Below are 23,699 nucleotides of genomic sequence, written 5' to 3'. Positions count from 1 at the left end.
TCTTAGCACTAATAGCCTGGGACAGACCTAGATTCACGGATACTTGTCTGTGTCAGTGATTCTCAGCCCTGGCAGGTCATCAGAGTCATCTGGGGAGCTCATTACTAGGAACCAAACCAGAGATAAATTAGGTAGATCTGGGCTAGTGCCCAAGAAGCTTCATTTACAACAAGCGGGCATGGTTTAAGAGCCAAATGATCTGGTTCAACCCCATCTATTCAGCTATCAACATTTGATTAAAAGAGGCTGGTTTTCCAGCAAAGAAAAACAGATGTCAGAAAGTATGCTCGTGGCAGCACTTGGACTCGAACCCCCCGTCTCCTGCTTCCCAGTGTGATGTCTGTGCTAATGCCTTCAGACATGGCTTCTCGATCCCAGCTCACAAGTCTGTTGAGAGCCCCTGAGAACCAGTGGGGCCCTTTCTTCCAATCCACAGAGGAGCCAGAGCTTCCAGGAGCTCTTTTTGAGTCCCTACTTCGTTTATTGGAGGTAATGGCTGGTAAGAGGCAGAGGATAAGGTAATTTTAAGCATAGTCTCAGAAAGCTGTGTTCTGTATCAAGGTACAGCTGATGGTTTCTAAAACACACTAACTGGTTGTTCCAGGCAGAATGAATAGTCAGTTCATAGAAGCAGCCTGCTGTGCTAGAGAATCCAGAGGGAGTGAGAAGGAGAGTAGTAAAAGATGAAGTCTCGGAGATAATGGGAGGCTAGGCCATCTGGGGCCCCCAGGCCACATGAAGACCTTTGGTTTTTACTTTGAGCCATTGCAAGATTTGAAGCAGGAGCGTGAAATAATCTGACATTTATTTGCAAGTACTCTGATGCAGTGGTGGGACCCACTCTATAGGGGAGCGGTACATGCAGGAAATTCAATTAGGAGGGTTTGCAGTAATCCTAGGGACAGAGTGTGGTGGTTCAGACCAAGGTAGTAAAATGAAGTGGTGAGAAGTGGGTGATCCTTTATTTTTAAAAGTAGAGATAACAGATTTTCTGAAAAATTGGATGTGAGATGCGAGATAAAAAGAGGAGTCAAGGATGATGATGCCAAATATTTTGGCTCCAGCAACGAGCAGGTTGGAGTTATCACCAACTGAGATGGAGAAGGTTGTGGGTGGAGAGGGTTTGAGAGAGGGCCCTCAGGAGTTCCATTTTGGACAAGCTAAGTCATTGGCGTTCCCCTGGTATTTGAATAAAGTCTTACTACTGGATGAAGTCATCAATGGAGTGAGTATCAAAGAAAAGAAAAGAAAAGAAAAGAAAAGAGGGTTGGTGATCCTGCCTGGGGATCCTCTAGCATGACCAGGTTAGAGAGAAACTGAGGAGTCATCAAAAGAGACTGAGAAAGACTAATAAGTGGGATAGAAGGGAAACCAGGAATGTGTGGAGTCCTGGAAGTCAAGTATTTTTTTTTTTTTTTTGTATTTTTCTGAAGCTGGAAACGGGGAGAGACAGACAGACTCCCGCATGCACCCGACCGGGATCCACCCGGCACGCCCACCAGGGGCGATGCTCTGCCCACCAGGGGGCGATGCTCTGCCCCTCCGGTGTGTCGCTTTGCCATGACCAGAGCCACTCTAGCGCCTGGGGTGGAGGCCAAGGAGCCATCCCCAGCGCCTGGGCCATCTTTGCTCCAATGGAGCCTTGGCTGCGGGAGGGGAAGAGAGAGGCAGAGAGGAAGGAGGGGGTGGGGGGTGGAGAAGCAAATGGGCGCTTCTCCTATGTGCCCTGGCCAGGAATCGAACCCGGGTCCCCCGCACGCCAGGCCGACGCTCTACCGCTGAGCCAACCAGCCAGGGCTCAAGTATTTTTTAAGAACAGGGAGTGATCAGTTGGGTCAAATGCCACTGACAGGTGAAGTGAGATCAAGGTTGGGAACTGACTACTGGATATAGTTACTGGAGGACACTGGTAATCTTTTTTTTTTTTTTTTTTTTGTAAGTAAGAGGCAGGGAGATAGCGAGACTGACTCCTGAATGCACCTCCACCAGGATCCACCCGGCAACCTCTGTCTGGGGCCGATCAACCAAGCTATCCTCAGTGCCTGAGGCCAACACTTGGACCAACTGAGTTATCCTCAGCACCAAGGCCAATGCTCAAACCAATTGAGCCACTGGCTGCAGAGGGGGAAGAGGGAAAGAAGGGGAAGATGGAGGGGGAGAGAAGCAGATAGTTGCTTCTCCTGTGTGCCCTGACTGGGAATCGAACCCAGGACATCTACATGCTGGGTTGATGCTCTATCCACTGAGCAAACCAGCCAAGGCCAACACTGGTAATCTTGACCGGAACAGCATTTGACTCCTGACCTCATGGAGTCCCACAACTTGACTAATGGTTGTCAGTAAGGGTTCCCTTATTGATAATTTTCTCAATTAGGTTGTAAACTTTGCAACATCAAGGATGGTGAGTCAGCATATCCCTAGAGCATGACTACTACCCACTTGAATACCATTCCACCAGGGCAGTGACCTAGAGTAATTTTCCTCATGCCTGACTTACCTTGGATGCAGAATTTCAGTTCCTTGGGGTCAGTGACAACCTTTTTGCTTTCCTGGATCACAGCGCGGTTCTTCTTGGTTTCTCCCCAGAGATTGGTGCCACCGTACATGCTGGGAATGTTCAGAATGGCAATGCCTTCAAGGAAGATGTTGCTCAGGTCCACCCCAACCCCGTCACACTAGTGGACAGAGAGAGAAAAAAATCATCTGTTAGTATCTCCAGTGCATCCCAATGTAAGGTTCTGTGTGTTTGTGTGCACATATGTGGTGTGTGTGTGTGTGTGTGTGTGTGGTGTGTGTGTGTGGGGGGGTGAAGGCTCTCGTGAAGGCTGTGATGGGCCCTCAGCCACCACCCTGCTTTTGTCAGAATCAGAATATTCGGCAAGTTGCTCAGGCCTGATGTTTTGTCCACTGCAGTAAGATGGGGGAGATCTAGTTTTGGTCAGCTCTGGGGAAGACAACATAAGACTCCAGGGACCTTCTTGTAGATCTAGAAGGGCTTTAGAGATAGTTCACAGAGAACTTCAAATGTTTTCTCCGGTCCAGCCTCATTATCACCAATTCTGACCCTTCCTAACCACTGTGAAGATTTATAGGACCCTGACTCCAGAACCAAACACAAAGTAGATTTTCTACAACCACAGAAAAGTTTCATTTACCACCTCTTATTTTATCCCTTCTGGGAAAGTAGAAGACTTTAAGATTTGGAAGGCTTTCAGAATTTTCCTGTCTCCATATCTGTATAGTAAGTGCGATTTTGGCATATGTGCTTGCTAGTGTAGCACAGTCTGTTTGTCCAATCACCATTGGCATCCCCTGACAGGCACAAAAGATCAGAGAGCTTGAATTTGCCCCTCTCATATGTCAATCAATTCAGACCACTTTGCCACCATGTTTACCAATACAGCAAGAAATATAGTAGGTCTGATCTTTGTCAGGATTTTACTTTTTTTTTTTCATTTTTCTGAAGCTGGAAACAGGGAGAGACAGTCAGACAGACTCCCACATGCGCCCGACCGGGATCCACCCGGCACGCCCACCAGGGGCGACGCTCTGCCCACCAGGGGGCGATGCTCTGCCCATCCTGGGCGTCGCCATATTGCGACCAGAGCCACTCTAGCGCCTGGGGCAGAGGCCACAGAGCCATCCCCAGCGCCCGGGCCATCTTTGCTCCAATGGAGCCTTGGCTGCGGGAGGGGAAGAGAGAGACAGAGAGGGAAAGCGCAGTGGAGGGGTGGAGAAGCAAATGGGCACTTCTCCTGTGTGCCCTGGCCGGGAATCGAACCCGGGTCCTCCGCACGCTAGGCCGACGCTCTACCGCTGAGCCAACCGGCCAGGGCTTTTGTCAGGATTTTAGGTAGTTTACTTCATTTGCAGGAGAAAAAAACCGGACCCAGAGAGGTGTGGTAAGATCGCACAACTGGTAAATAACAGAGCAGAGATCCTAAGTTTGGGAATTTCACTACAAAGCCCAAGCTTTTCATCTTGCTTATTGTGAGTCAGGAAAAATAAAAAGCATGCAACCAAAATCCATGGTCTTCAAAGTTATCTATAAACCAAACTTCTAGAGATTTCTCAACAGAGGAGGAATAGAAAGGTAGGACTTATTGCCATTCACATTGGTGTACCTTCTGATTTCATTGATGCTCTTAATTTATGGTATCTTATCCCCATCACTTGTTTCACCAATCACAAAATGGAATAGAGTGAGCTTCTCTGGAAACTAGGAAGTCATCCCTTCATTGGGAAATTCTGATTCTTTGAAAGTTCTCTTTATGTTGAATCAGATGCTCTTTCTTCCTGTTTCTACCCATTAGTCTTATTCTCCCTTCTGGAATCAGACAGAATCACCAATCTTCCTCCTCCATGGGGACAGTTCACCAGATACATGATGAAATCATCACCATCATCATCATCATCATCATAGTGCATATATACATATTAAGCATTGGCATCTGCCAACTGAGCTTTTATATACATCTCATTTATCACCTTCATAATAATCTTATAAGTTAGTTGCTATGACTACTCTCTTTTTACATTTTGGGAATCTGAGGCAGCTGCTGAGTAACATGCCTAAAGTCACACAACTTACTAACAGAAGTACACAGATTTGGTGGCAGACAGTGGGGCCCCAAGTGTTAACCACTCCTGTATTTCTCTTCCCTTTCACACCACCAGTGGTTGTGCCTCCTCTAGGTTGAGCACTGCCAATTCTCTCAGTCCCCTCCTGTAGGATTCGGTTTTCAGACATTCCCTACTCTCTTTGCTCTGTTCCACACACACTACAGTTTGTTACTGTCCTATCCTGTAAGTCCCTCAGCATTGAAACAACATGAATGATAGGATCTAATGGCACAAATGGCAAATGGCTGGGATCCTATGAAACTATCATACCCTGTAAATGAGATAACGTGGGAAGCCCGTGTAAGGGCTCAACACAGGTCTCCCATTGTTATCATCCCTATTTTTAAATATGGTCAAATTTGTACTAGCTCTTTTGTTAGGGGCTAGATGATGGCTTCATCAGTTTAGCTTGAGGGGGTCCTGATTCCATCACCTACTTCTCAGCCAGCTCTTCCCTATCCTGAACTCATATAGGTATTAAAAAAGAATAACTTAGACACAGGGCTTTACATTTATGTCAATTAATTTCATCTGGCTTTCAGCCCAGGCCTCTACTAGGCCATCTATTTTATTTTAAATCTTAATTCTATGACCTTTTTCCATAGCTCTCCTATCATTTGGGGATTAAGTCATTAATACATATATATTAAGGGCAAAATCAGGAACCAAGTCCTCTTTTTGGTCAATTTAACACACCAGAAGTGGTTCATTAAACAGTCCTAGGGTTGTGGCTGCTCTACTGAGGCTGCATCCTCTGAACCGAACTGTGACCCAGCCTACTTTTCATTGCACTATGGAAAATGGAAACTTGAGATAAGAGGGACCTAAGAGAACATGCTCCATCTTTCATAAATGAGGCCCAGCGAGGTTAAGGAACTTGCCTGTGGTCACCCAAGTTGTTAATGGTGGAGCTAGACTAGTACCTGGTCTCCAGACCTCAATCCTGTATACTTTCCACTAAAACATAAGATGTTGTGCTGAGACCAAATAGCATTTCTTAAATGATCATAACCTATATCAGAAAAAGAATAAGGGAACTCATATGCTCTCCGTGCTCTTTTTTGCTTCAAGCATTGTCTAATATTCTGCTTGGACTTCAGCTGGCCTGAGCCAGGCTTCCAGATCTGGGCTGTTTTTGTGCATTCACACCTGGGTGCATGTCATTCCCTTGCCTTTCTATGTATGTGTACTGTCCCTTGAAAACATGGGCTCAACCCAGAGCTCCCTGTTGCTGTCATGGTGATCCTTTTTTTATAACTATAGCAGGTCCCGGGTTACGACACAGTTCCACTCCTACACCATGACATAACCCGAATTTTGGTGTAAGTCAAAACACACCCTAGCCTAAGTCACTTACCTATTCTAGCACAGTTGTAAAATCATAATCTAGAACATAAAAACACAACTAAGCCACAGAAAAAGGAAAAGAACATAAATACATTGTACTACGTATTCTTCCACTGCATGCAACCAAACTAGTTCACCCATGGAGTCCATAAGTATGATACTAACGATATAAGCTGAAATACTCATGTCTCAATTTTTTAAAGTTTTTATGGGAGTGTCATAAACTCAAAACGTCATTATGTCAAGAATGTTGTAACCTGAGAATCTCTTGTATTTTCCTTTTTCTTCTCAATAGAATTAATGAATTGTTAGAAATTTATTTTGGAATGTCTTCCATCATTTCATTCTTTATGCACATTTTTTTTTTTAGGTGAGAGGAGGGGAGATAGGCAGACTCCTGCATTCACCCCAACCAGGATCTACCCGGCAACCCCATCTGGGGCCAATGTTTGAGGACTGAGCTATTTTTCGTGCTTGAGGCTGATGTGCTTCAATGTGACTATCCTCTGTGCCCAGGGCCACACTGCGGAGCTGCAGGAAGGGAAGAGGGAGAGAAGGGGGAGAGGGAGAGGGAGGAAAAGCAGACAGTGACTTCTCATGTGTGCTTTGACTGGGAATTAAACCTGGGACATCCATATTCCAAGCCAGTGCTCTATCCACTGAGACATTGGCCAGGGCCAATGCACATATTCTTATTTAGGGGTTTAGGCTAGAATCTCTCTGGGTCAGATTCTTCTTTTCTCTAAACTCTCTGAAATAAACTTTGCTCAACTCTGTGCCTAGCATTGTCTTCCTGTATCTTAATCATCTCCTAGACAACAGTCACTTTTCCTGTTGGCTCTTATTACTTCCACTTTACCTTAATTTATTCATTGTTGATCAAAATGCCCCCTCTCTCTGAGAGGAAATAGTAGTAATATTAGCAGCTCAAGCCTGTGTACTGTGCTGGTTCTTCACCTACATTGTCTCCTGAGACCCTCACACAAATGCAATGAAGGAGACATCATTACTACCCACACTGGCAGGGTCTCGCAGGGGTAAAGTGCTTACTCTACTCAGCTTCCACTTAACAAGCTGCCAGGGCCAGGATGTAATCCCAACAGTCTCCTGCTTTGGAGATGAAAGTCAGTGAGGCAAATTGGGACTTTTGCTGATGCTAGACTTACAGCGAAATTCAACTTCCAGCTGTTGTTTAAATAATGGACCTCTCCCACCACTACCCTGTCTTGTAGAGTACTTACAGCAGTCATGGCACATCAGTGTTGGCTATAAGGATTCTTATATCTTACCTCTGCGCCAGCTTTGTAAAAAAATACCAGAAAGGGAGAGATGACGTCAGAGTAATGGCGGGGTAGGAAGCGATACTGATAAATCTCCCCCAAAACTCAACAAGATCTTCAACCAGAAACAGAAAAACCTATACTTGGAGCTTCCAGATGCTTCGCAATACACCCAAAGGTATGATTGAGTGAAAAATTGGCTAAATATATAACCAAACCCCGAAGGAAAAAGGGAGTAAGAAATGCTCCGCCTTCCTCACTAACCTAAACAGGGCGGCTTTCTCTGGTAACTGTGAATATAGAAACTGAGGCGGGCAAAGGGGGTGAATAGATCCAGGCCGCCGCGGCACAAACGGCCGAACCAGGCTGTGGCACACAGATCCAAGCCGAGGAAAATCTGATCCTGTGGCAACCCGGGCAATACAAGCTAACACTCGCGCCAAACCCAAACAAAGAAAGACAAGCGGAGCGGCCATTTTACCCGGTCTCCTGGTCGGTGCGCAGTTAGTGGGCGAGAATTTCTTCCTAGGCCCCGAGAGTGGGTGCCCGTGTTGCCCCATGGAGAGGCAGGGTCAGAGGCCTTTCTGTGGGCCGAGGACAGAGTCTCTGGGCAGCCCCAGCGCCCTGGGAAAGCCACGCACGGGAGGGAGTGAGAACTACTACCAACGGTGGAGATTTTCCGTGCTGGTGAGGGTTTCACTCAGAGGGAACCGCGGCCGGCCTCATATCCTGGTGTGCGCGCGCAGATAAGGAGTGAGCGATTCCTCCGAGTGCCTCCGCAGTGCGCGCCCGTGTTATCGCAGAGAGGGGCAGAGTCAGGGGCCTTTGTGTGGGCCAAAGCGGAATCTCGAGCCGCCCCAGCGCCTTGCAAAAGCCGCGCACGGGGACGGAGCGAGACTCAATTCCAACGCTGCAACTTTTCCCTGCGGTTGGGGGTTCCACTCAGAGCAGAAACTCTACAAGCTAGAAGAGAGTGGACCCCAATATTTAAAGTCCTGAAAGAGAGGAACTTTCAGCCACGAATACTATACCCATCAAAGCTATCCTTCAAATACGAAGGAGAAATAAAAACATTCACAGATACAGAAAAGATGAGGGAATTTATCATGAGAAAACCCCCACTCCAGGAATTACTAAAGGGGGTTCTCCAATCAGATACAAAGAACAAAAAAAAACAGAGCCACAAGTAAAAGCTCCAAGAAGAACACAATAAAACCAAATTTAAACTGTGACAACAACAAAAAGAAAGAGGGGGAGAAGACGGAGATTAACAGTAGCAAAGGACGATGGAGTGCAAAAGTACTCACAAAATAGTTCGCTACAATGAACAGGGTAGGGACCCTTTTCATTACTCAAAGGTAACCACCATTGAAAAAACCACCACAGAAGCACATGAGATAAAAAAGATAGCAACAGAGGAAAGATGTATGAAATACAACCAAATAAAAACAAAAGATAGAAAAACGAAAGAGAAGGATCAAACAAGACACGAAACTAACAGAAAGCAAGATATAAAATGGCAATAGGGAACTCACAAGTATCAATAATTACACTAAATGTAAACGGATTAAACTCACCAATAAAAAGGCACAGAGTAGCAGAATGGATTAAAAAACAAAATCCAACTGTATGCTGCCTACAGGAAACTCATCTAAGTAACAAGGATAAAAACAAATTCAAAGTGAAAGGCTGGAAAACAATACTCCAAGCAAATAACATCCAAAAAAAAGCAGGTGTAGCAATACTCATATCGGATAATGCTGACTACAAGACAGGAAAAGTACTCAGAGACAAAAATGGCCATTTCATAATGGCTAAGGGGACACTGAATCAAGAAGACATAACAATTCTTAATATATATGCACCAAACCAAGGAGCACCAAAATATATAAGACAGCTACTTATTGATCTTAAAACAAAAACTGACAAAAATACAATCATACTTGGAGACCTCAATACACCGCTGACGGCTCTAGATCGGTCATCCAAACAGAGAATCAACAAAGACATAGTGGCCTTAAACAAAACACTAGAGCACCTGGATATGATAGACATCTACAGGACATTTCATCCCAAAGTGACTGAGTATACATTTTTCTCCAGTGTACATGGATCATTCTCAAGAATTGACCATATGTTGGGCCACAAAAACAACATCAGCAAATTCAGAAAAATTGAAGTTGTACCAAGCATATTTTCTGATCATAAAGCCTTGAAACTAGAATTCAACTGCAAAAAAGAGGAAAAAAATCCCACAAAAATGTGGAAACTAAACAACATACTTTTAAAAAATGAATGGGCCAAAGAAGAAATAAGTGCAGAGATCAAAAGATATATACAGACTAATGAAAATGACAATACGACATATCAGAATCTATGGGATGCAGCAAAAGCAGTGATAAGAGGGAAGTTCATATCGCTTCAGGCATATATGAACAAACAAGAGAGAGCCCAAGTGAACCACTTAACTTCCCACCTTAAGGAACTAGAAAAAGAAGAACAAAGACAACCCAAAACCAGCCGAAGAAAGGAGATAATAAAAATCAGAGCAGAAATAAATGAATTAGAGAACAGAAAAACTATAGAAAAAATTAATAGAACAAGGAGCTGGTTCTTTGAAAAGATCAACAAAATTGACAAACCCTTGGCAAGACTTACCAAGGAAAAAAGAGAAAGAACTCATATAAACAAAATCCAAAATGAAAGAGGAGAAATCACCACGGACACTGTAGATATACAAAGAATTATTGTAGAATACTATGAAAAACTTTATGCCACTAAATTCAACAACCTAGAAGAAATGGATAAATTCCTAGAAAAATACAACCTTCCTAGACTGAGTCAAGAAGAAGCAGAAAGCCTAAACAGACCTATCAGTAGAGAAGAAATAGAAAAAACCATTAAAAACCTCCCCAAAAATAAAAGTCCAGGCCCTGACGGCTATACCAGCGAATTTTATCAAACATTCAAAGAAGACTTGGTTCCTATTCTACTCAAAGTCTTCCAAAAAATTGAAGAAGAAGCAATACTTCCAAACACATTTTATGAGGCCAACATAACCCTCATCCCAAAACCAGGCAAGGATGGCACAAAAAAGAAAACTACAGACCAATATCTCTAATGAATACAGATGCTAAAATACTAAACAAAATACTAGCAAATCGAATACAACAACATATTAAAAAAATAATACATCATGATCAAGTGGGATTCATCCCAGAATCTCAAGGATGGTTCAACATACGTAAAACGGTTAATGTAATACACCATATCAACAAAACAACAAAAACCACATGATCTTATCAATAGATGCAGAAAAGGCTTTCGATAAAATACAACACAATTTTATGTTTAAGACTCTCAACAAAATGGGTATAGAAGGAAAATATCTCAACATGATAAAGGCCATATATGATAAACCATCAGCTAACATCATATTAAATGGCACTAAACTGAAGGCTTTCCCCCTTAAATCAGGAACAAGACAGGGTTGTCCACTCTCTCCACTCTTATTTAATGTGGTACTAGAGGTTCTCGCCACAGCAATCAGACAAGACAAAGAAATAAAAGGCATCCATATCGGAAAAGAAGAAGTAAAGGTATCACTTTTTGCAGATGATATGATCCTATACATCGAAAACCCCAAAGAATCCACAAAAAGACTACTAGAAACAATAAGCCAATACAGTAAGGTCGCAGGATACAAAATTAACATACAGAAGTCAATAGCCTTTCTATATGCCAACAATGAAACAACTGAGAAGGAACTCAAAAGAATAATCCCCTTCACGATTGCAACAAAAAAAATAAAATACTTAGGAATAAACATAACAAAGAATGTAAAGGACCTATATAATGAAAACTATAAACCATTGTTAAGGGAAATCGAAAAAGATATAATGAGATGGAAGAATATACCTTGTTCTTGGCTAGGAAGAATAAATATAATCAAGATGGCTATATTACCCAAAGCAATATACAAATTTAATGCAATTCCCATCAAACTTCCAATGACGTTTTTTAAAGAAATAGAGCAAAAAATCATCAGATTTATATGGAACTATAAAAAACCCCGAATAGCCAAAGCAATCCTAAAGAAAAAGAATGAAGCTGGGGGCATAACAATACCTGACTTCAAACTCTATTATAGGGCCACGACAATCAAAACAGCATGGTATTGGCAGAAAAATAGACACTCAGACCAATGGAACAGAATAGAAAGTCCAGAAATAAAACCACATATATATAGTCAAATAATTTTTGATAAAGGGGCCAACAACACACAATGGAGAAAAGAAAGCCTCTTCAATAAATGGTGCTGGGAAAACTGGAAAGCCACATGCAAAAGAATGAAACTGGACTACAGTCTCTCTCCCTGTACAAAAATTAACTCAAAATGGATCAAAGATCTAAACATAAGACCTGAAACAATTAAGTACATAGAAGAAGACATAGGTACTCAACTCATGGACCTGGGTTTTAAAGAGCATTTTATGAATTTGACTCCAATGGCAAGAGAAGTGAAGGCAAAAATTAATGAATGGGACTACATCAGACTAAGAAGTTTTTGCTCAGCAAGAGAAACTGATAACAAAATAAACAGAAAGCCAACTAAATGGGAAATGATATTTTCAAACAACAGCTCAGATAAGGGCCTAATATCCAAAATATACAAAGAACTCATAAAACTCAACAACAAACAAACAAACAATCCAATAAAAAAATGGGAAGAGGATATGAATAGACACTTCTCCCAGGAAGAAATACAAATGGCCAACAGATATATGAAAAGATGCTCATCTTCTTTAGCTATTAGAGAAATGCAAATCAAAACGGCAATGAGATACCACCTCACACCTGTTCGATTAGCTGTTATTAGCAAGTCAGGTAATAGCAAATGTTGGAGAGGCTGTGGAGAAAAAGGAACCCTCATACACTGTTGGTGGGAATGTAAAGTAGTACAACCATTATGGAAGAAAGTATGGTGGTTCCTCAAAAAACTGCAAATAGAACTACCTTATGACCCAGCAATCCCTCTACTGGGTATATATCCCCAAAACTCAGAAACATTGATACGTAAAGACACATGCAGCCCCATGTTTATTGCAGCATTGTTCACAGTGGCCAGGACATGGAAACAACCAAAAAGCCCATCAATAGATGACTGGATAAAGAAGATGTGGCACATATACACTATGGAATACTACTCAGCCATAAGAAATGATGACATCGGAACATTTACAGCAAAATGGTGGGATCTTGATAACATGATACGAAGCGAAATAAGTAAATCAGAAAAAACCAGGAACTGTATTATTCCATACGTAGGTGGGACATAATACTGAAACTAAGAGACATTGACAAGAGTGTGGTGGTTACGGGGGGGAGGGGGGGAATGGGAGAGGGATAGGGGGTGGGGAGGGGCACAAAGACAACAAGATAGAAGGTGACAGAGGACAATCTGACTTTGGGTGGTGGGTATGCAACATAATTGAACGACAAGATAACCTGGACTTGTTATCTTTGAATATATGTATCCTGATTTATTGATGTCACCCCATTAAAAAAATAAAATTATAAAAAAAAAAAATACCAGAAAGTACACCATTAGCACAGTACAGTTCTTGGCACATAATATTTCACGAAGTCCCCTTTCTTCCCTATTGCAGTTTTAAGTGTACCTGGTCTCTTCCATCTCCAGTCATGACTAGTTGGTTATCATTAAGTTAACCTCTCTCTGTAAGAGCCCGCAGTTCTCACTCTGCTATTTAATAAATTGCCTCTTTCCCTCATTATCTCATTGACAACAGAAGAGGTGGGAGGAGTCTGGGGACTGTTGGACAGTAGATGCTCCAACCCTTGGATTGTACCTATTTGGAAACTGAGAGGCAATGCAGTGTCTTGGAAAGAGCTTGCCTGGCCTTGGAAATGGAGATACCAGTTTGAGTCTTAGCTCCTTCACTTGCCAGCTGCGTGAGCTTGCATTGGTTCCTTAACCTCTTTGGGCTTTAATTTATCGTTTGTGACATGAGGGTGGGGTTGGTGAATAAACATCTACTTCAAGGGTTTGATCGGTTTCTGGAAGGCAATAACATTCCATACCGTTAGCATTATTATAAGTTAATACTATTATCTGTGCCACGAGGCATATTTCGACCTGAAATCATCCTCCCATTACCTGAGAACTTGCTGGGAGCATTCTAATGGTCTCTTGGCCAGACCCATGCTGGTCAAAGCCTTGCCAGCCCACACCTGTATGCCATCACACACTAATTTCCTCCCCCAGGTCCGCACAGGTCTCTGGAAAGGCCGAACATTGCCATTCCGGATTTGGGAAAGTGGAATCAACAGAGGTACACATCGGCTTAAATGGAACACGGGCCCTGGGCTGCTCCCTGGTCCCGGGGTCTTTCTGAGCTAAATCCTCCAACAGTTCCATGAGATCATCGGGCCCTGAGACACAGGTCTCCAACTCGGGTGGCTCCTGGGGAGAGCGCGGGGAGAGGGGCTTCCCGGCTTGCACCGTTAGCCAGTCCCTAACTTGAGACTGAGCTAGCCAGCTCCGCTGCAGTGGAATTCAAATACCGGTATTTATAGACCAGTTTTGGGCCGAAATAGAAAGCTCTTGCCCAGGCAGCGAGCGCGCACAGGCCCGCAACACTGCTCCCAGTGTGCATGGGTGGCGAGGTGCGGGAGGGCGGGGAGCTCGGGTCCGAGACCGGCTGCAGGCACAGGGTGGGGTGGGGTGCCCCAGGGCCAGCCCCGCTGCAGGCACAGGGTGGGGTGGGGTGCCCCAGGGCCAGCCCTGCTGCAGGCACAGGGTGGGGTGGGGTGCCCCACGGCCAGCCCCACTCCAGCCCCCTTGGAAGCGGTTCAGGAATCTGCCTGATCCCAGGCCAGGAGCGTCCGCGCCCTCGTCCTGCCAGGCCCGCTGCGCCCGCCCGCAGCTGTCAGCCACGTTCCACATCGGTCCCGCTTGCGCAGACAATACCCAAAGCTCTGGTTCCTTTCGGAGCCAGGATGGTTTGTTTGTTTGGTGTTGGGCCGGCGCATAGGAACCCAGAGACTGGGTTACCAAGCCTAGGAGTAGTAATGGCAAATGGAATGCAATGGGAATTTGTATTCAAACTCTCCTTTCTAAACTCCCCCCCCCATCCCATTCTCTCTAATTCCTAAAAAGTCCTATAATTCTGGGCAGAACTAGGATCCGCCGGGTTCTCTGTGCTCCCTGAAAGGGGCAAAGAGCAGAGGAGGTGAGGGTGGGCGGGCACTGATGCTTCCCTGCCCAGGTTGCGTCCTTTTCCGCCCCCCTCGCTTCTCTCCGCTCCTTCTCCACCACTCGCCCCCCCTCCTTCTCCACCACTCACCGCCCCCCCTCCTTCTCCACCACTCACCACCCCCCCTCCTTCTCCACCACTCACCCCCCAACCCCCGCTCCTTCTCCACCACTCACCGCCCCCCCTCCTTCTCCACCACTCACCACCCCCCCTCCCTCTCCACCACTCACCCCCCAACCCCCGCTCCTTCTCCACCACTCACCCCCCCCCCCCCGCTCCTTCTCCACCACTCACCCCCCCCCCGCTCCTTCTCCACCACTCACCCCCCAGCTCCTTCTACACCACTCACCACCCCCCTCCTTCTCCACCACTCACCCCCCAACCCCCGCTCCTTCTCCACCACTCACCGCCCCCCCTCCTTCTCCACCACTCACCACCCCCCCTCCCTCTCCACCACTCACCCCCCAACCCCCGCTCCTTCTCCACCACTCACCCCCCCCCCGCTCCTTCTCCACCACTCACCCCCCCCCCCCGCTCCTTCTCCACCACTCACCCCCCAGCTCCTTCTCCACCACTCCCCCCCCTCCTTCTCCACCACTCACCCCCCCTCCTTCTCCACCACTCACCCCCCCCCCCGCTCCTTCTCCACCACTCACCCCCCCTCCTTCTCCACCACTCACCCCCACACCGCTCCTTCTCCACCACTCACCCCCCAGCTCCTTCTACACCACTCACCACCCCCCTCCTTCTCCACCACTCACCCCCCAACCCCCGCTCCTTCTCCACCACTCACCGCCCCCCCTCCTTCTCCACCACTCACCACCCCCCCTCCCTCTCCACCACTCACCCCCCAACCCCCGCTCCTTCTCCACCACTCACCCCCCCCCCGCTCCTTCTCCACCACTCACCCCCCCCCCGCTCCTTCTCCACCACTCACCCCCCAGCTCCTTCTCCACCACTCCCCCCCCTCCTTCTCCACCACTCACCCCCCCCTCCTTCTCCACCACTCACCCCCCCCCCCCCCTCCTTCTCCACCACTCACCCCCCCTCCTTCTCCACCACTCACCCCCACACCGCTCCTTCTCCACCACTCACCCCCCCTCCTTCTCCACCACTCACCGCCCCCCCCGCCCCCCCTTCTCCACCACTCACCAGCCCCCCCCCCCCGCCCCCTTCCCGCCTCGGTGACCCGAAAAGGCTGCGGATCTGAACCTCCTCTCCCCTGAGCAAGGCCGCCTCCATTTCAGCCCTGTCGGTCCTATTTCTGAAGGTCCTCAGAGAAGGAGATCCCATACTTTGCTTGATGACCTGTTTCAATTTTTAGCAACTAGGAAATTCTCCCTTCTTCTAACCTGGATTCACGATGCCACGATTACCGGGGTTTTCTCTCCTTTAGAGCGCAGATTGCTTTTTCTAGTCCTGCCATTGGGCTGTGTCTGATCTCTGGAATGACCTCTCTCAGGGCAGATCTAAAGTGTAACTCAGGCCTCAATTGTTTTGGGGGGCTTGTGCCCTTTCTGCTTGAAATTTCCTTTCAAGAATTTCCTGCTACTGTGCTATCTTGATTTGTCCCTCCCATCTTTGATGACTCCTTGACCTTTTAATCTTTTAATGGTGGGGATTTCCAAATATATAGGAAGTAGAGAGAACGATAAATCCCGTATACCCAAAATCTCAGCTTCAGCAACTGGCAACTCGCAGCAAATCTTGTTTTAACTCTACCCCCAGTTCATTTCCCCACCTCCATACTAAATTATTCTATAGCAAAGCCCTGATACTGTCATTTAATCTATAAATACTTCTGTATCTTTAAATAAGACTCGTTAAAAAAGAATTGCCCCAATACAATTATACTCTTAAAGAGTAACAATAATTCCTTAATATCGATAATATCCAGGGATTGTTAAAATTTCCTCCATAGTTTCATTTTTATTTATTTATTTATTTTTTACAGAGACAGGGTGTCAGAGAAAGGGATAGACAGGGACAGACAACAGACAGGAACGGAGAGATGAGAAACATCAATCATTAGTTTTCCGTTGCGCATTGTGACACCTTAGTTGTTCATTGATTGCTTTCTCTTATGTGCCTTGACTGCGGGCCTTCAGCAGACCGAGTAACCTCTTGCTGGAGCCAGTGACCTTGGGTCCAAGCTGGTGAGCTTTTGCTCAAACCAGATGAACCTGCGTTCAAGCTGGTGACCTCGGGGTCTTGAACCTGGGTCCTCTGCATCCCAGTCTGATGCTCTATCCACTGCACCACTGCCTGGTCAGGCCATAGTTTCATTTTTAAAAACAATTGATTTGTCTGAAAGGTATACAGATTAAATTTGGTTGATATTTATTTTAGTTTCTTTTGCTCTATAAATTTCCCATCCTTTTTTCCCATGTCTTTTAATATTTATTAAAGGAAATGGGACATTTGTCTTGTACATCAGTGTCTCCCAGACTTTATTGTATGCACAAGTCACTGCAGGATTATTAAAATGCAGATTATGATTCAGGAGGTCTGAGATCGGGTCTGAGACTCTACATTTCTACATGCTCCTTGGTAATACTGATGCTGTGTGTGTGTGTGTATGTGTGTGTGTGTGTGATGGACCAGACTTTTAGAAGTAAGGCTACAGTGTTTCCTAGATTCTAAATATTCCTGATTGCATCTCTGAGGTGTTTTTTAAACATATTCTCAGTCTGTCTCCTCTATTTTTACTAAACTGATACTTTTAGATCTGGAGGCCTGATCAAATTCATGGATGACTTTTTGGCAAGAATACATTATCGCTGGGGTTGAATATTTTCTATTGCATATCATTCGGAGGCACGTAGTTTGCTTGTCTCATTTTTTTGTGATGCACAGATTGGATAGTAGGTTCAGGTGTTGTCAACCTGAATCTTCCATTATGGCCATCTTAATTAGCAGAGGATGATTCTTGTCTAGTCCCATTACTACAGTCCTCCTGAGGACACTCTAGTCGCAGGGTTCTCAAACTCAACTCAGTATGTGGGCCGCAGAGCAAGATCACAGCCGTTCGGCAGGCTGCACTAGGTCTACAAAAGGCAACTGTTATGCAACACTTTTCTCACTGCAGTTGAAAACAAAAAAAAATCAGTACAAAATTGTTCGGCGGGCCGCATGCGGCCCGTAGGCCGCGAGTTTGAGACCCCTGCCTAGTGCCCTTTCTCTGCTTTTCTTCCAAATCTCTACAAATGCCATTTTCTCCAAAAATTCTTCCCTGTTCACTCTCCAAAAAGGACCTCTCTCTTTCTCTCTTCTCTGTATCTGTGCTCTCATGGAATCAAAGACCTGAAGAATCTTAAAAAGCCTTTCAGTGTAATCACTTCATTTTATAGATAAGGAATATGAAGGTTAGAGAGATGAGAGAGCCCTGGCTCAGTAGCTAGGTTGGTTAGAGCATCATCCTGAAGCACAGAGGTTGCCAGTTTGATCCCTGGTCAGGGCATATACAGGAACAGCTTGATGTTTCTGTCTCTCTCTCTCTCTCTTCCTATCTTGCTGAAATCAATAAATTTTTTTTTTTAAAGGAGAGATGAAAGAAATGGCCTGAGTCACACAGGTAATCAGAGTCAGCATATCTGGAATTAGACCCTTGGTCATTTATATTGGCAACCAAGAAATCATCAGTGATTTTTTTAAAGAGGGATTTTTTTTGGTAATTGGATGAGGGCCAAAGCACAGAAACTAGATGGAACATGAAATTTGGTAATCTTTACCAAAATGAGAACAATGAGACTTAAAGTTGGTATGGGACCTTTCTAGATTACACAGCTCTCTTGCAAGAGCTAGGGCTAGCCAGGGACTCTGAAATGACTAGGGGTGGTAGTGAGAGAAAGAGAGTCAGAATCACCATATGGTTGGGTGACAAATGAGAGAAGATTGGATTTAAAATGGTAATATGATAGAGGAAAAAGTTTTTAATGGATGTTTGAGGCACAGAAAATATTCAACGAATATTTGTTGGATGAATGCATAGAGGGAGGAGGAAGTTGGGAATGACTAGGATAAGAAGTGGATGGAGTGGAAGAGAAGATGGTGAACACAGTGGCAGGACATTAGTCTGGGGTGTTATTAGAGTCCTTTCCTTCTCAACTGAGTGAGAGATGGGGGGCATGTTTAGAAGAGGAAATTAGGGAAGTGCTAGGCAACACTTAGAGAAAATAATATTCCAGTTACAGTGGGGGAAAAGGGAGAAGACTGAGGAAGAGGTGATGACATCTGGACCAATGAGAAAATAGGGTTCTGATGGGCTGAGAGGGGGATGAGCTGAAGGATAGAGTGAACTCCCTTGCTGCTTGGCCTTTAGGTCAGAGCCACAGGTACGCACTCAAGGCCAGAGAGGTGGTTGACATAAAGACCTAACCAAGCTCACCCATCACCACCACCCCCTTGTCTTTTTTGAGATCAGGATGCTGATAGCCATTAAGTGAAGGGATAGTACCAGTATACCACTCTGTACAGCCCTGAGTTCTGTAGGGCCCGGGTAAGGATGGAATGGTTGTACTCATTTACAACGGGAAAATTGGTGCTTTGGTAGGTGGGGCAGATGCTCTTTCTCTGAACTGATCTGCCAGATTGGAATGTAAGTTAGACTGTGGGGGAGCCTGGGCACTGGTCCAAGGTAACCTTTGGTTTGGAAAGAGGAAAATATCTGAAGAGGGTTAGCTGGGCTCTAGCAAAGGCCAGGCATGTCAGCTGAAACTGACCTGCGGGTAGAACACAGAGTTGGGCCTTCCTGCTTTTGTTTGCTGTACTCACTGCCTAAACTGCTCATCAGCTCTTTTATGCTGTTAAAATCCCACCCTTCCAGCTCAGAAGCTCTCTGCTCTATGAGGCTTTCCCCTATCTTCTAGCTGTAAATTTATATTCTTTTTCTCTGCATTTGTATTGCTTTGTTTTGTTCTCCCAGGGGATGTATATTCTGACATGTATTGTGTATTATGTATATTCACCTGTCCCCAGGAGACTTTAAGCTCTCAGAGGGCGGGACCTATATGTTAGTTACACTGCTCTGTGTTTTCCCTAGTTTCTGACATGTCTTACCCATATTAGATGCCTAATATAACTATTTGTTAATTGAAAGAAAGAACATGTGGAGAAATCCTAAAATGGAAACCAACGTGTACCTTAAAGAATCTGACAAAGTCTTTTCCTTCCAGATGACTCCTACAACTTCCCAGGATAAATAGAAAACAGAAAAAAGTAGACTGAATGTCCAAGTTAGAGAGAAATATCAAAGGTTAACCCAAGTCTGCAGGAAGTGGTCCTCTGATCGCAGCTAAGGGAAATCTACATCTGAACAGATAGTAATAAGAATAGGGCACATGGGACATAGTTTATATGAGAGGCGTTAAGAGACAGAAGACAAGGCCCTGATTGGGTAGCTCATCTGGTTAGAGCATTGCTCCGATATAACAAGTGGGCGGGTTCACTCCCCAGTTAGGGCACATACAAGAATCAACCAATGAATGTGTAAATGAGTGGAATAACAAATCCATGTTTCTCTCTCTCTCTCTCTCTTTCTCTCACCCCTTCTCTCTCTCTAAAATAAATAAATAAAGTTTAAAAAACAAACAAAAAAAGAGAGACAGAAGACAAAAGCATCCATTTATCCATCAAAGACGATAAGGAGCTACTTACTTTGTGCTAGACCCGCAGGATGGAACAGAAATGGGACACAATTCCTGTCCTCAAGGTGCTCACAGCAGGTCAGTGCCAGAGGCAATGTTGTGCTGCTAAATGGTTTGCAGCAAGATCTCCAGCAAAGATGGAGAAGGAGAAGAAGCAGTTCTAATTGTGGTGTTCCCTGGTGTACATACTCTCTCTATGGCCAGTTTTAAGCTACCAATGTGACATCACTGAAAACAGTGTTGGGAAGAGATTTACCATCCAGCAAGCTGGCTCCAGCACACCACTGGGAGGGTAGCAGCTATCTGCATATCTGCAGGGCCTGTGGCCAGAATAGTGAAATTTGTTTGGAGTGCAAGAAAAGCAGCCAGGACAAACAACGTCTATTTTCCCTACAGAAGAACAACAGAGAATGTTTTTAGCACCAATAATATAATGTGTCTCCCGAGGGTAAAAAAGGCAATAACTTGAGTGCTGTTGATGAATAGTGATAGTGTTATTGGAAAGACAGTCCAGTATAGTTAAAAAAATAATTGGCCTGGCATGTAGTTGAGTCTTACAGGACAGTGGTTTCTTGCATTTAGAGGGGTTGTTTTATATCATTTTAGGAGTTAATGTCTGTTGTGGGCAGTTTGATACTAATACGAATATACACATATGTTATATGATAACATTAACATATATCATTTATTAAGTAACTATTATAAACCTGGCACTTCATATATTTTATTTCTAATCTTACAACCCTATAGTATTGGTATTATAGCCTTGTTTTTACAGATGAAGAAACATTAATTCAGTAACACTAAGGGATGTCCTTCTTTTCTAAGTTTATCTAGCTTCCTGGTAGGCTTCATGAACCTGCAGGCTTCCTGCCTGAGATGCAAATGGCAAGAAGACAGTTTGCATGAGATGTAAGAAGACAGTGCCTGATTCTCATGTGCCTGATTACCTCTGAGGTCACTTTTGCAGTACTTTTTTTTTTTTTTTTTTTAGGTGAGAGAAGGGGAGATAGTGAGGCAGGTTCCCACATTCACCCTGACTGGGATCCATTGGCAACCCCATCAGGGGCCAATGCACGACTCCTGAGCTATTTATAGTGTCAGAGGCAGATGCGCTCCAATGAGTTATCCTCAGTGCCCAGGCTGAAGCTCAAACCAATCGAGCCACTGGCTATGGGAGGGAAAAAGGGAGAGAAGGGGGAGAGAGAGGAAGGAAGAAGCAGATGGTTGTTTTTTCTGTGTGCCCTGACTGAGAATCAATAATTGGGATGTCCATATGCTGGGCTGACCCTCTATCCACTGAGCCACTGGCCAGGGCCTGGAGTACTCTTGATACAAGGGACTTGCTTCTTCATTTGGAAGAGGGCACTGGAAAAATATGGAATCTATCAAGAGAAGTGTGGTCAGGATAGTCAGGGGTCTGTATACTGAGTCCTACAAGGAAGTGGGGATGTTGAGTGCAGTGAAGATCACTAAGAAACAACCTGGAGGAGAGATCTTCAGCCCTCTGATGGGCAGTCATGTAGAGGAACAGGAAGGCATGTTCTGTGTGCCACCAGAGGGTAGAAATAGGCCCAATGAATGGGGAGTTCAGTGATGTATCCCACACACACTTATTGTGTACCCATTTGGTTTTAAATATTGTGCTAAGTGCTGACAAGGGAAGGATATGGAGGTGAACGGAGCACAAACAACATTGTTCAACACTGGGAAGGACTTTCTAAAAGTCAGCGCTGTCCAGCAACGGAACAGGACTCTAAAAAAGTAGTGAGCTTTTATCCTTGGAGTACTCAGGAGGAGGCTGGATGTGCACTTAGCAGAAGGTGCCAGAATGAATTTATTGAGTGATAAGTGGTACTAAATCCCCTTCCAGATCAGAGATTTGGAGTCTCTGTCCAGCCCTTCTTTGTCAGGCTAGAGTGCTGCTCTAAAAAAAAGTGTCATTTGACCCCCCCCACCCCCCACATTGCCCACACAGCGGCATGCTCTGTGTTCTCTGACAGCGACCTGCGGTGGGCCAGTGAGACTGGGAAGCGGCCGCCATCTGTGACAGGAAGGATGGAGTTTTGGCGGTGTTGTGTGGGTTCAAGGAATGCAGCATTGAAGCCATGTACACACAACCTGCTTAAGAACATCCCATGGGCAGAGAATGTTTTCTTCCTCTTCAGCCCTCCTCTGTTGCTGTGCCAGGCGGGCACAATGGTGCCTTTGAGAGGGGCAGCTGGAAGGGGGTGTTGGCAGGGAGGCTGGAAGTAGAGCATTGCAGCTTGGGGAAACCAAATTCATTTCCAGGAGCAAGCTTGCACTGGGTGCCAGTTTCCAAAACAAAACTGCTGTTTCTGAGAGCTCATGGTGGTGGGTTGCCTCAGAGTTGGACAGAGGGCAAAGCCATTTCCTATCCGCTGCTCCACCCTCCCCAAGTTAAAGAAACCTGGCATGTTGAGGCATTCTTGCTCTGGATGCTGATTAACAGGCGTTTCAGCCTGTCTGGGGAGCTCAGGCTAACTTGGAGTGGATGGGGCTTTCTGAGGGGACAGAGCAGGGCTCATGGCCATAGGGACTGGTCGATCTCAGAGGCAGGTAGGCTTCTGCTCCATGAGAGAGGGCTCAGAACGAGACCTCCTTCTTTTGCCTTTCAGGGTCACTTCCTCTGACCCCTTAGCAGCCTGGCACCGTTAGTGCCAGGGTTACTGGGTTCTTCCCACTCACTGTCTTAACTCTCTTTGGTGGGAAAGAGGTGGGAGAACTCTGGCATTTCCTGTCCTGAGTTCACAGTTGTCCCGTACTCTCGGCTACTTTCAAAGGTCCCAGCAACAGCTCAGAGGTGGGTGTGGGAGGTCTTCCCACTCGCCACACTGTTAGGAGGAGGTCTGAGTGCCAGGTTGCAGGCTCAGCCATCTCTCTCTTTGTGTTACAAATGGAGCAAAGTAGGTCCCTTTTATTTTGGTGGCTTCCAATAAAAAGGTCTCAGGCAAGGCTGATCAAGTGGTAAACTCTATTACTGTTCACACTAATTATGAAATTTTTCACACTTTGATTCAATTTTACAATCAATATAGAGCAATTACTTCATTTGGTACCGTGTTAGGCCTGGGGATACAAAATGAATAAAATAGAATCCTTGCTTCAGACAGCTGACTGCCTAATAGATACACCGAGTCCCAATAGGAACCCCACTACCAGCTCAACAGGCACATGCGTTAATTAGGTGGAAAGAAGAGTAGTGCAGAGGCCATCTCCTACAGGGAGTGCTGTTGCATTATGGGGGCACGTGGGTTTGAAACTCCTTGGAACTTGGAGTACTTATTTATCTTTCAGAAACTCAGTTTCCTTGTGTAAATAATGGGAACAATAGACACCATGTAGAGTTGTTATGAAAATTAAATATGTATAGTGATGTATGCAAATGTGAGGACAAAACTGGTCACAAGGTTTAGTGTTCCATAAATGGCTGCTGCTGTTATTAATTTGTTGATCCATAGGACTTGAGATATAACATGTATGTATATACAGTGATATTTACCTGA

At 45.2% G+C, this 23,699-nt stretch overlaps 1 protein-coding gene across 9 annotated transcripts in view; it reads right to left on the bottom strand.

Moving 5' to 3' along the window:
- Positions 1–23,699, bottom strand: part of DGKG (diacylglycerol kinase gamma) — a 247,568-nt gene that overhangs the window by 53,163 nt on the left and 170,706 nt on the right. For all 9 annotated transcript variants that reach the window (XR_010726833.1, XR_010726834.1, XR_010726835.1 and 6 more), the window contains one exon: positions 2,498–2,675. Coding sequence is in view for 6 of the 9 variants with exons in the window: in XM_066241092.1 (XP_066097189.1) it covers positions 2,498–2,675 (178 nt within the window). In the remaining 3 variants the exon portion in view is untranslated. The remainder of the gene's footprint in view (positions 1–2,497; positions 2,676–23,699) is intronic.

This window comes from Saccopteryx bilineata, chromosome 8 (assembly GCF_036850765.1).
Source record: "Saccopteryx bilineata isolate mSacBil1 chromosome 8, mSacBil1_pri_phased_curated, whole genome shotgun sequence".
NCBI classification, from domain to species: Eukaryota; Metazoa; Chordata; class Mammalia; order Chiroptera; family Emballonuridae; genus Saccopteryx; species Saccopteryx bilineata.
Note: the sequence above shows the minus strand (reverse complement) of the source record. Positions and strands in the feature narration are given on the sequence as shown.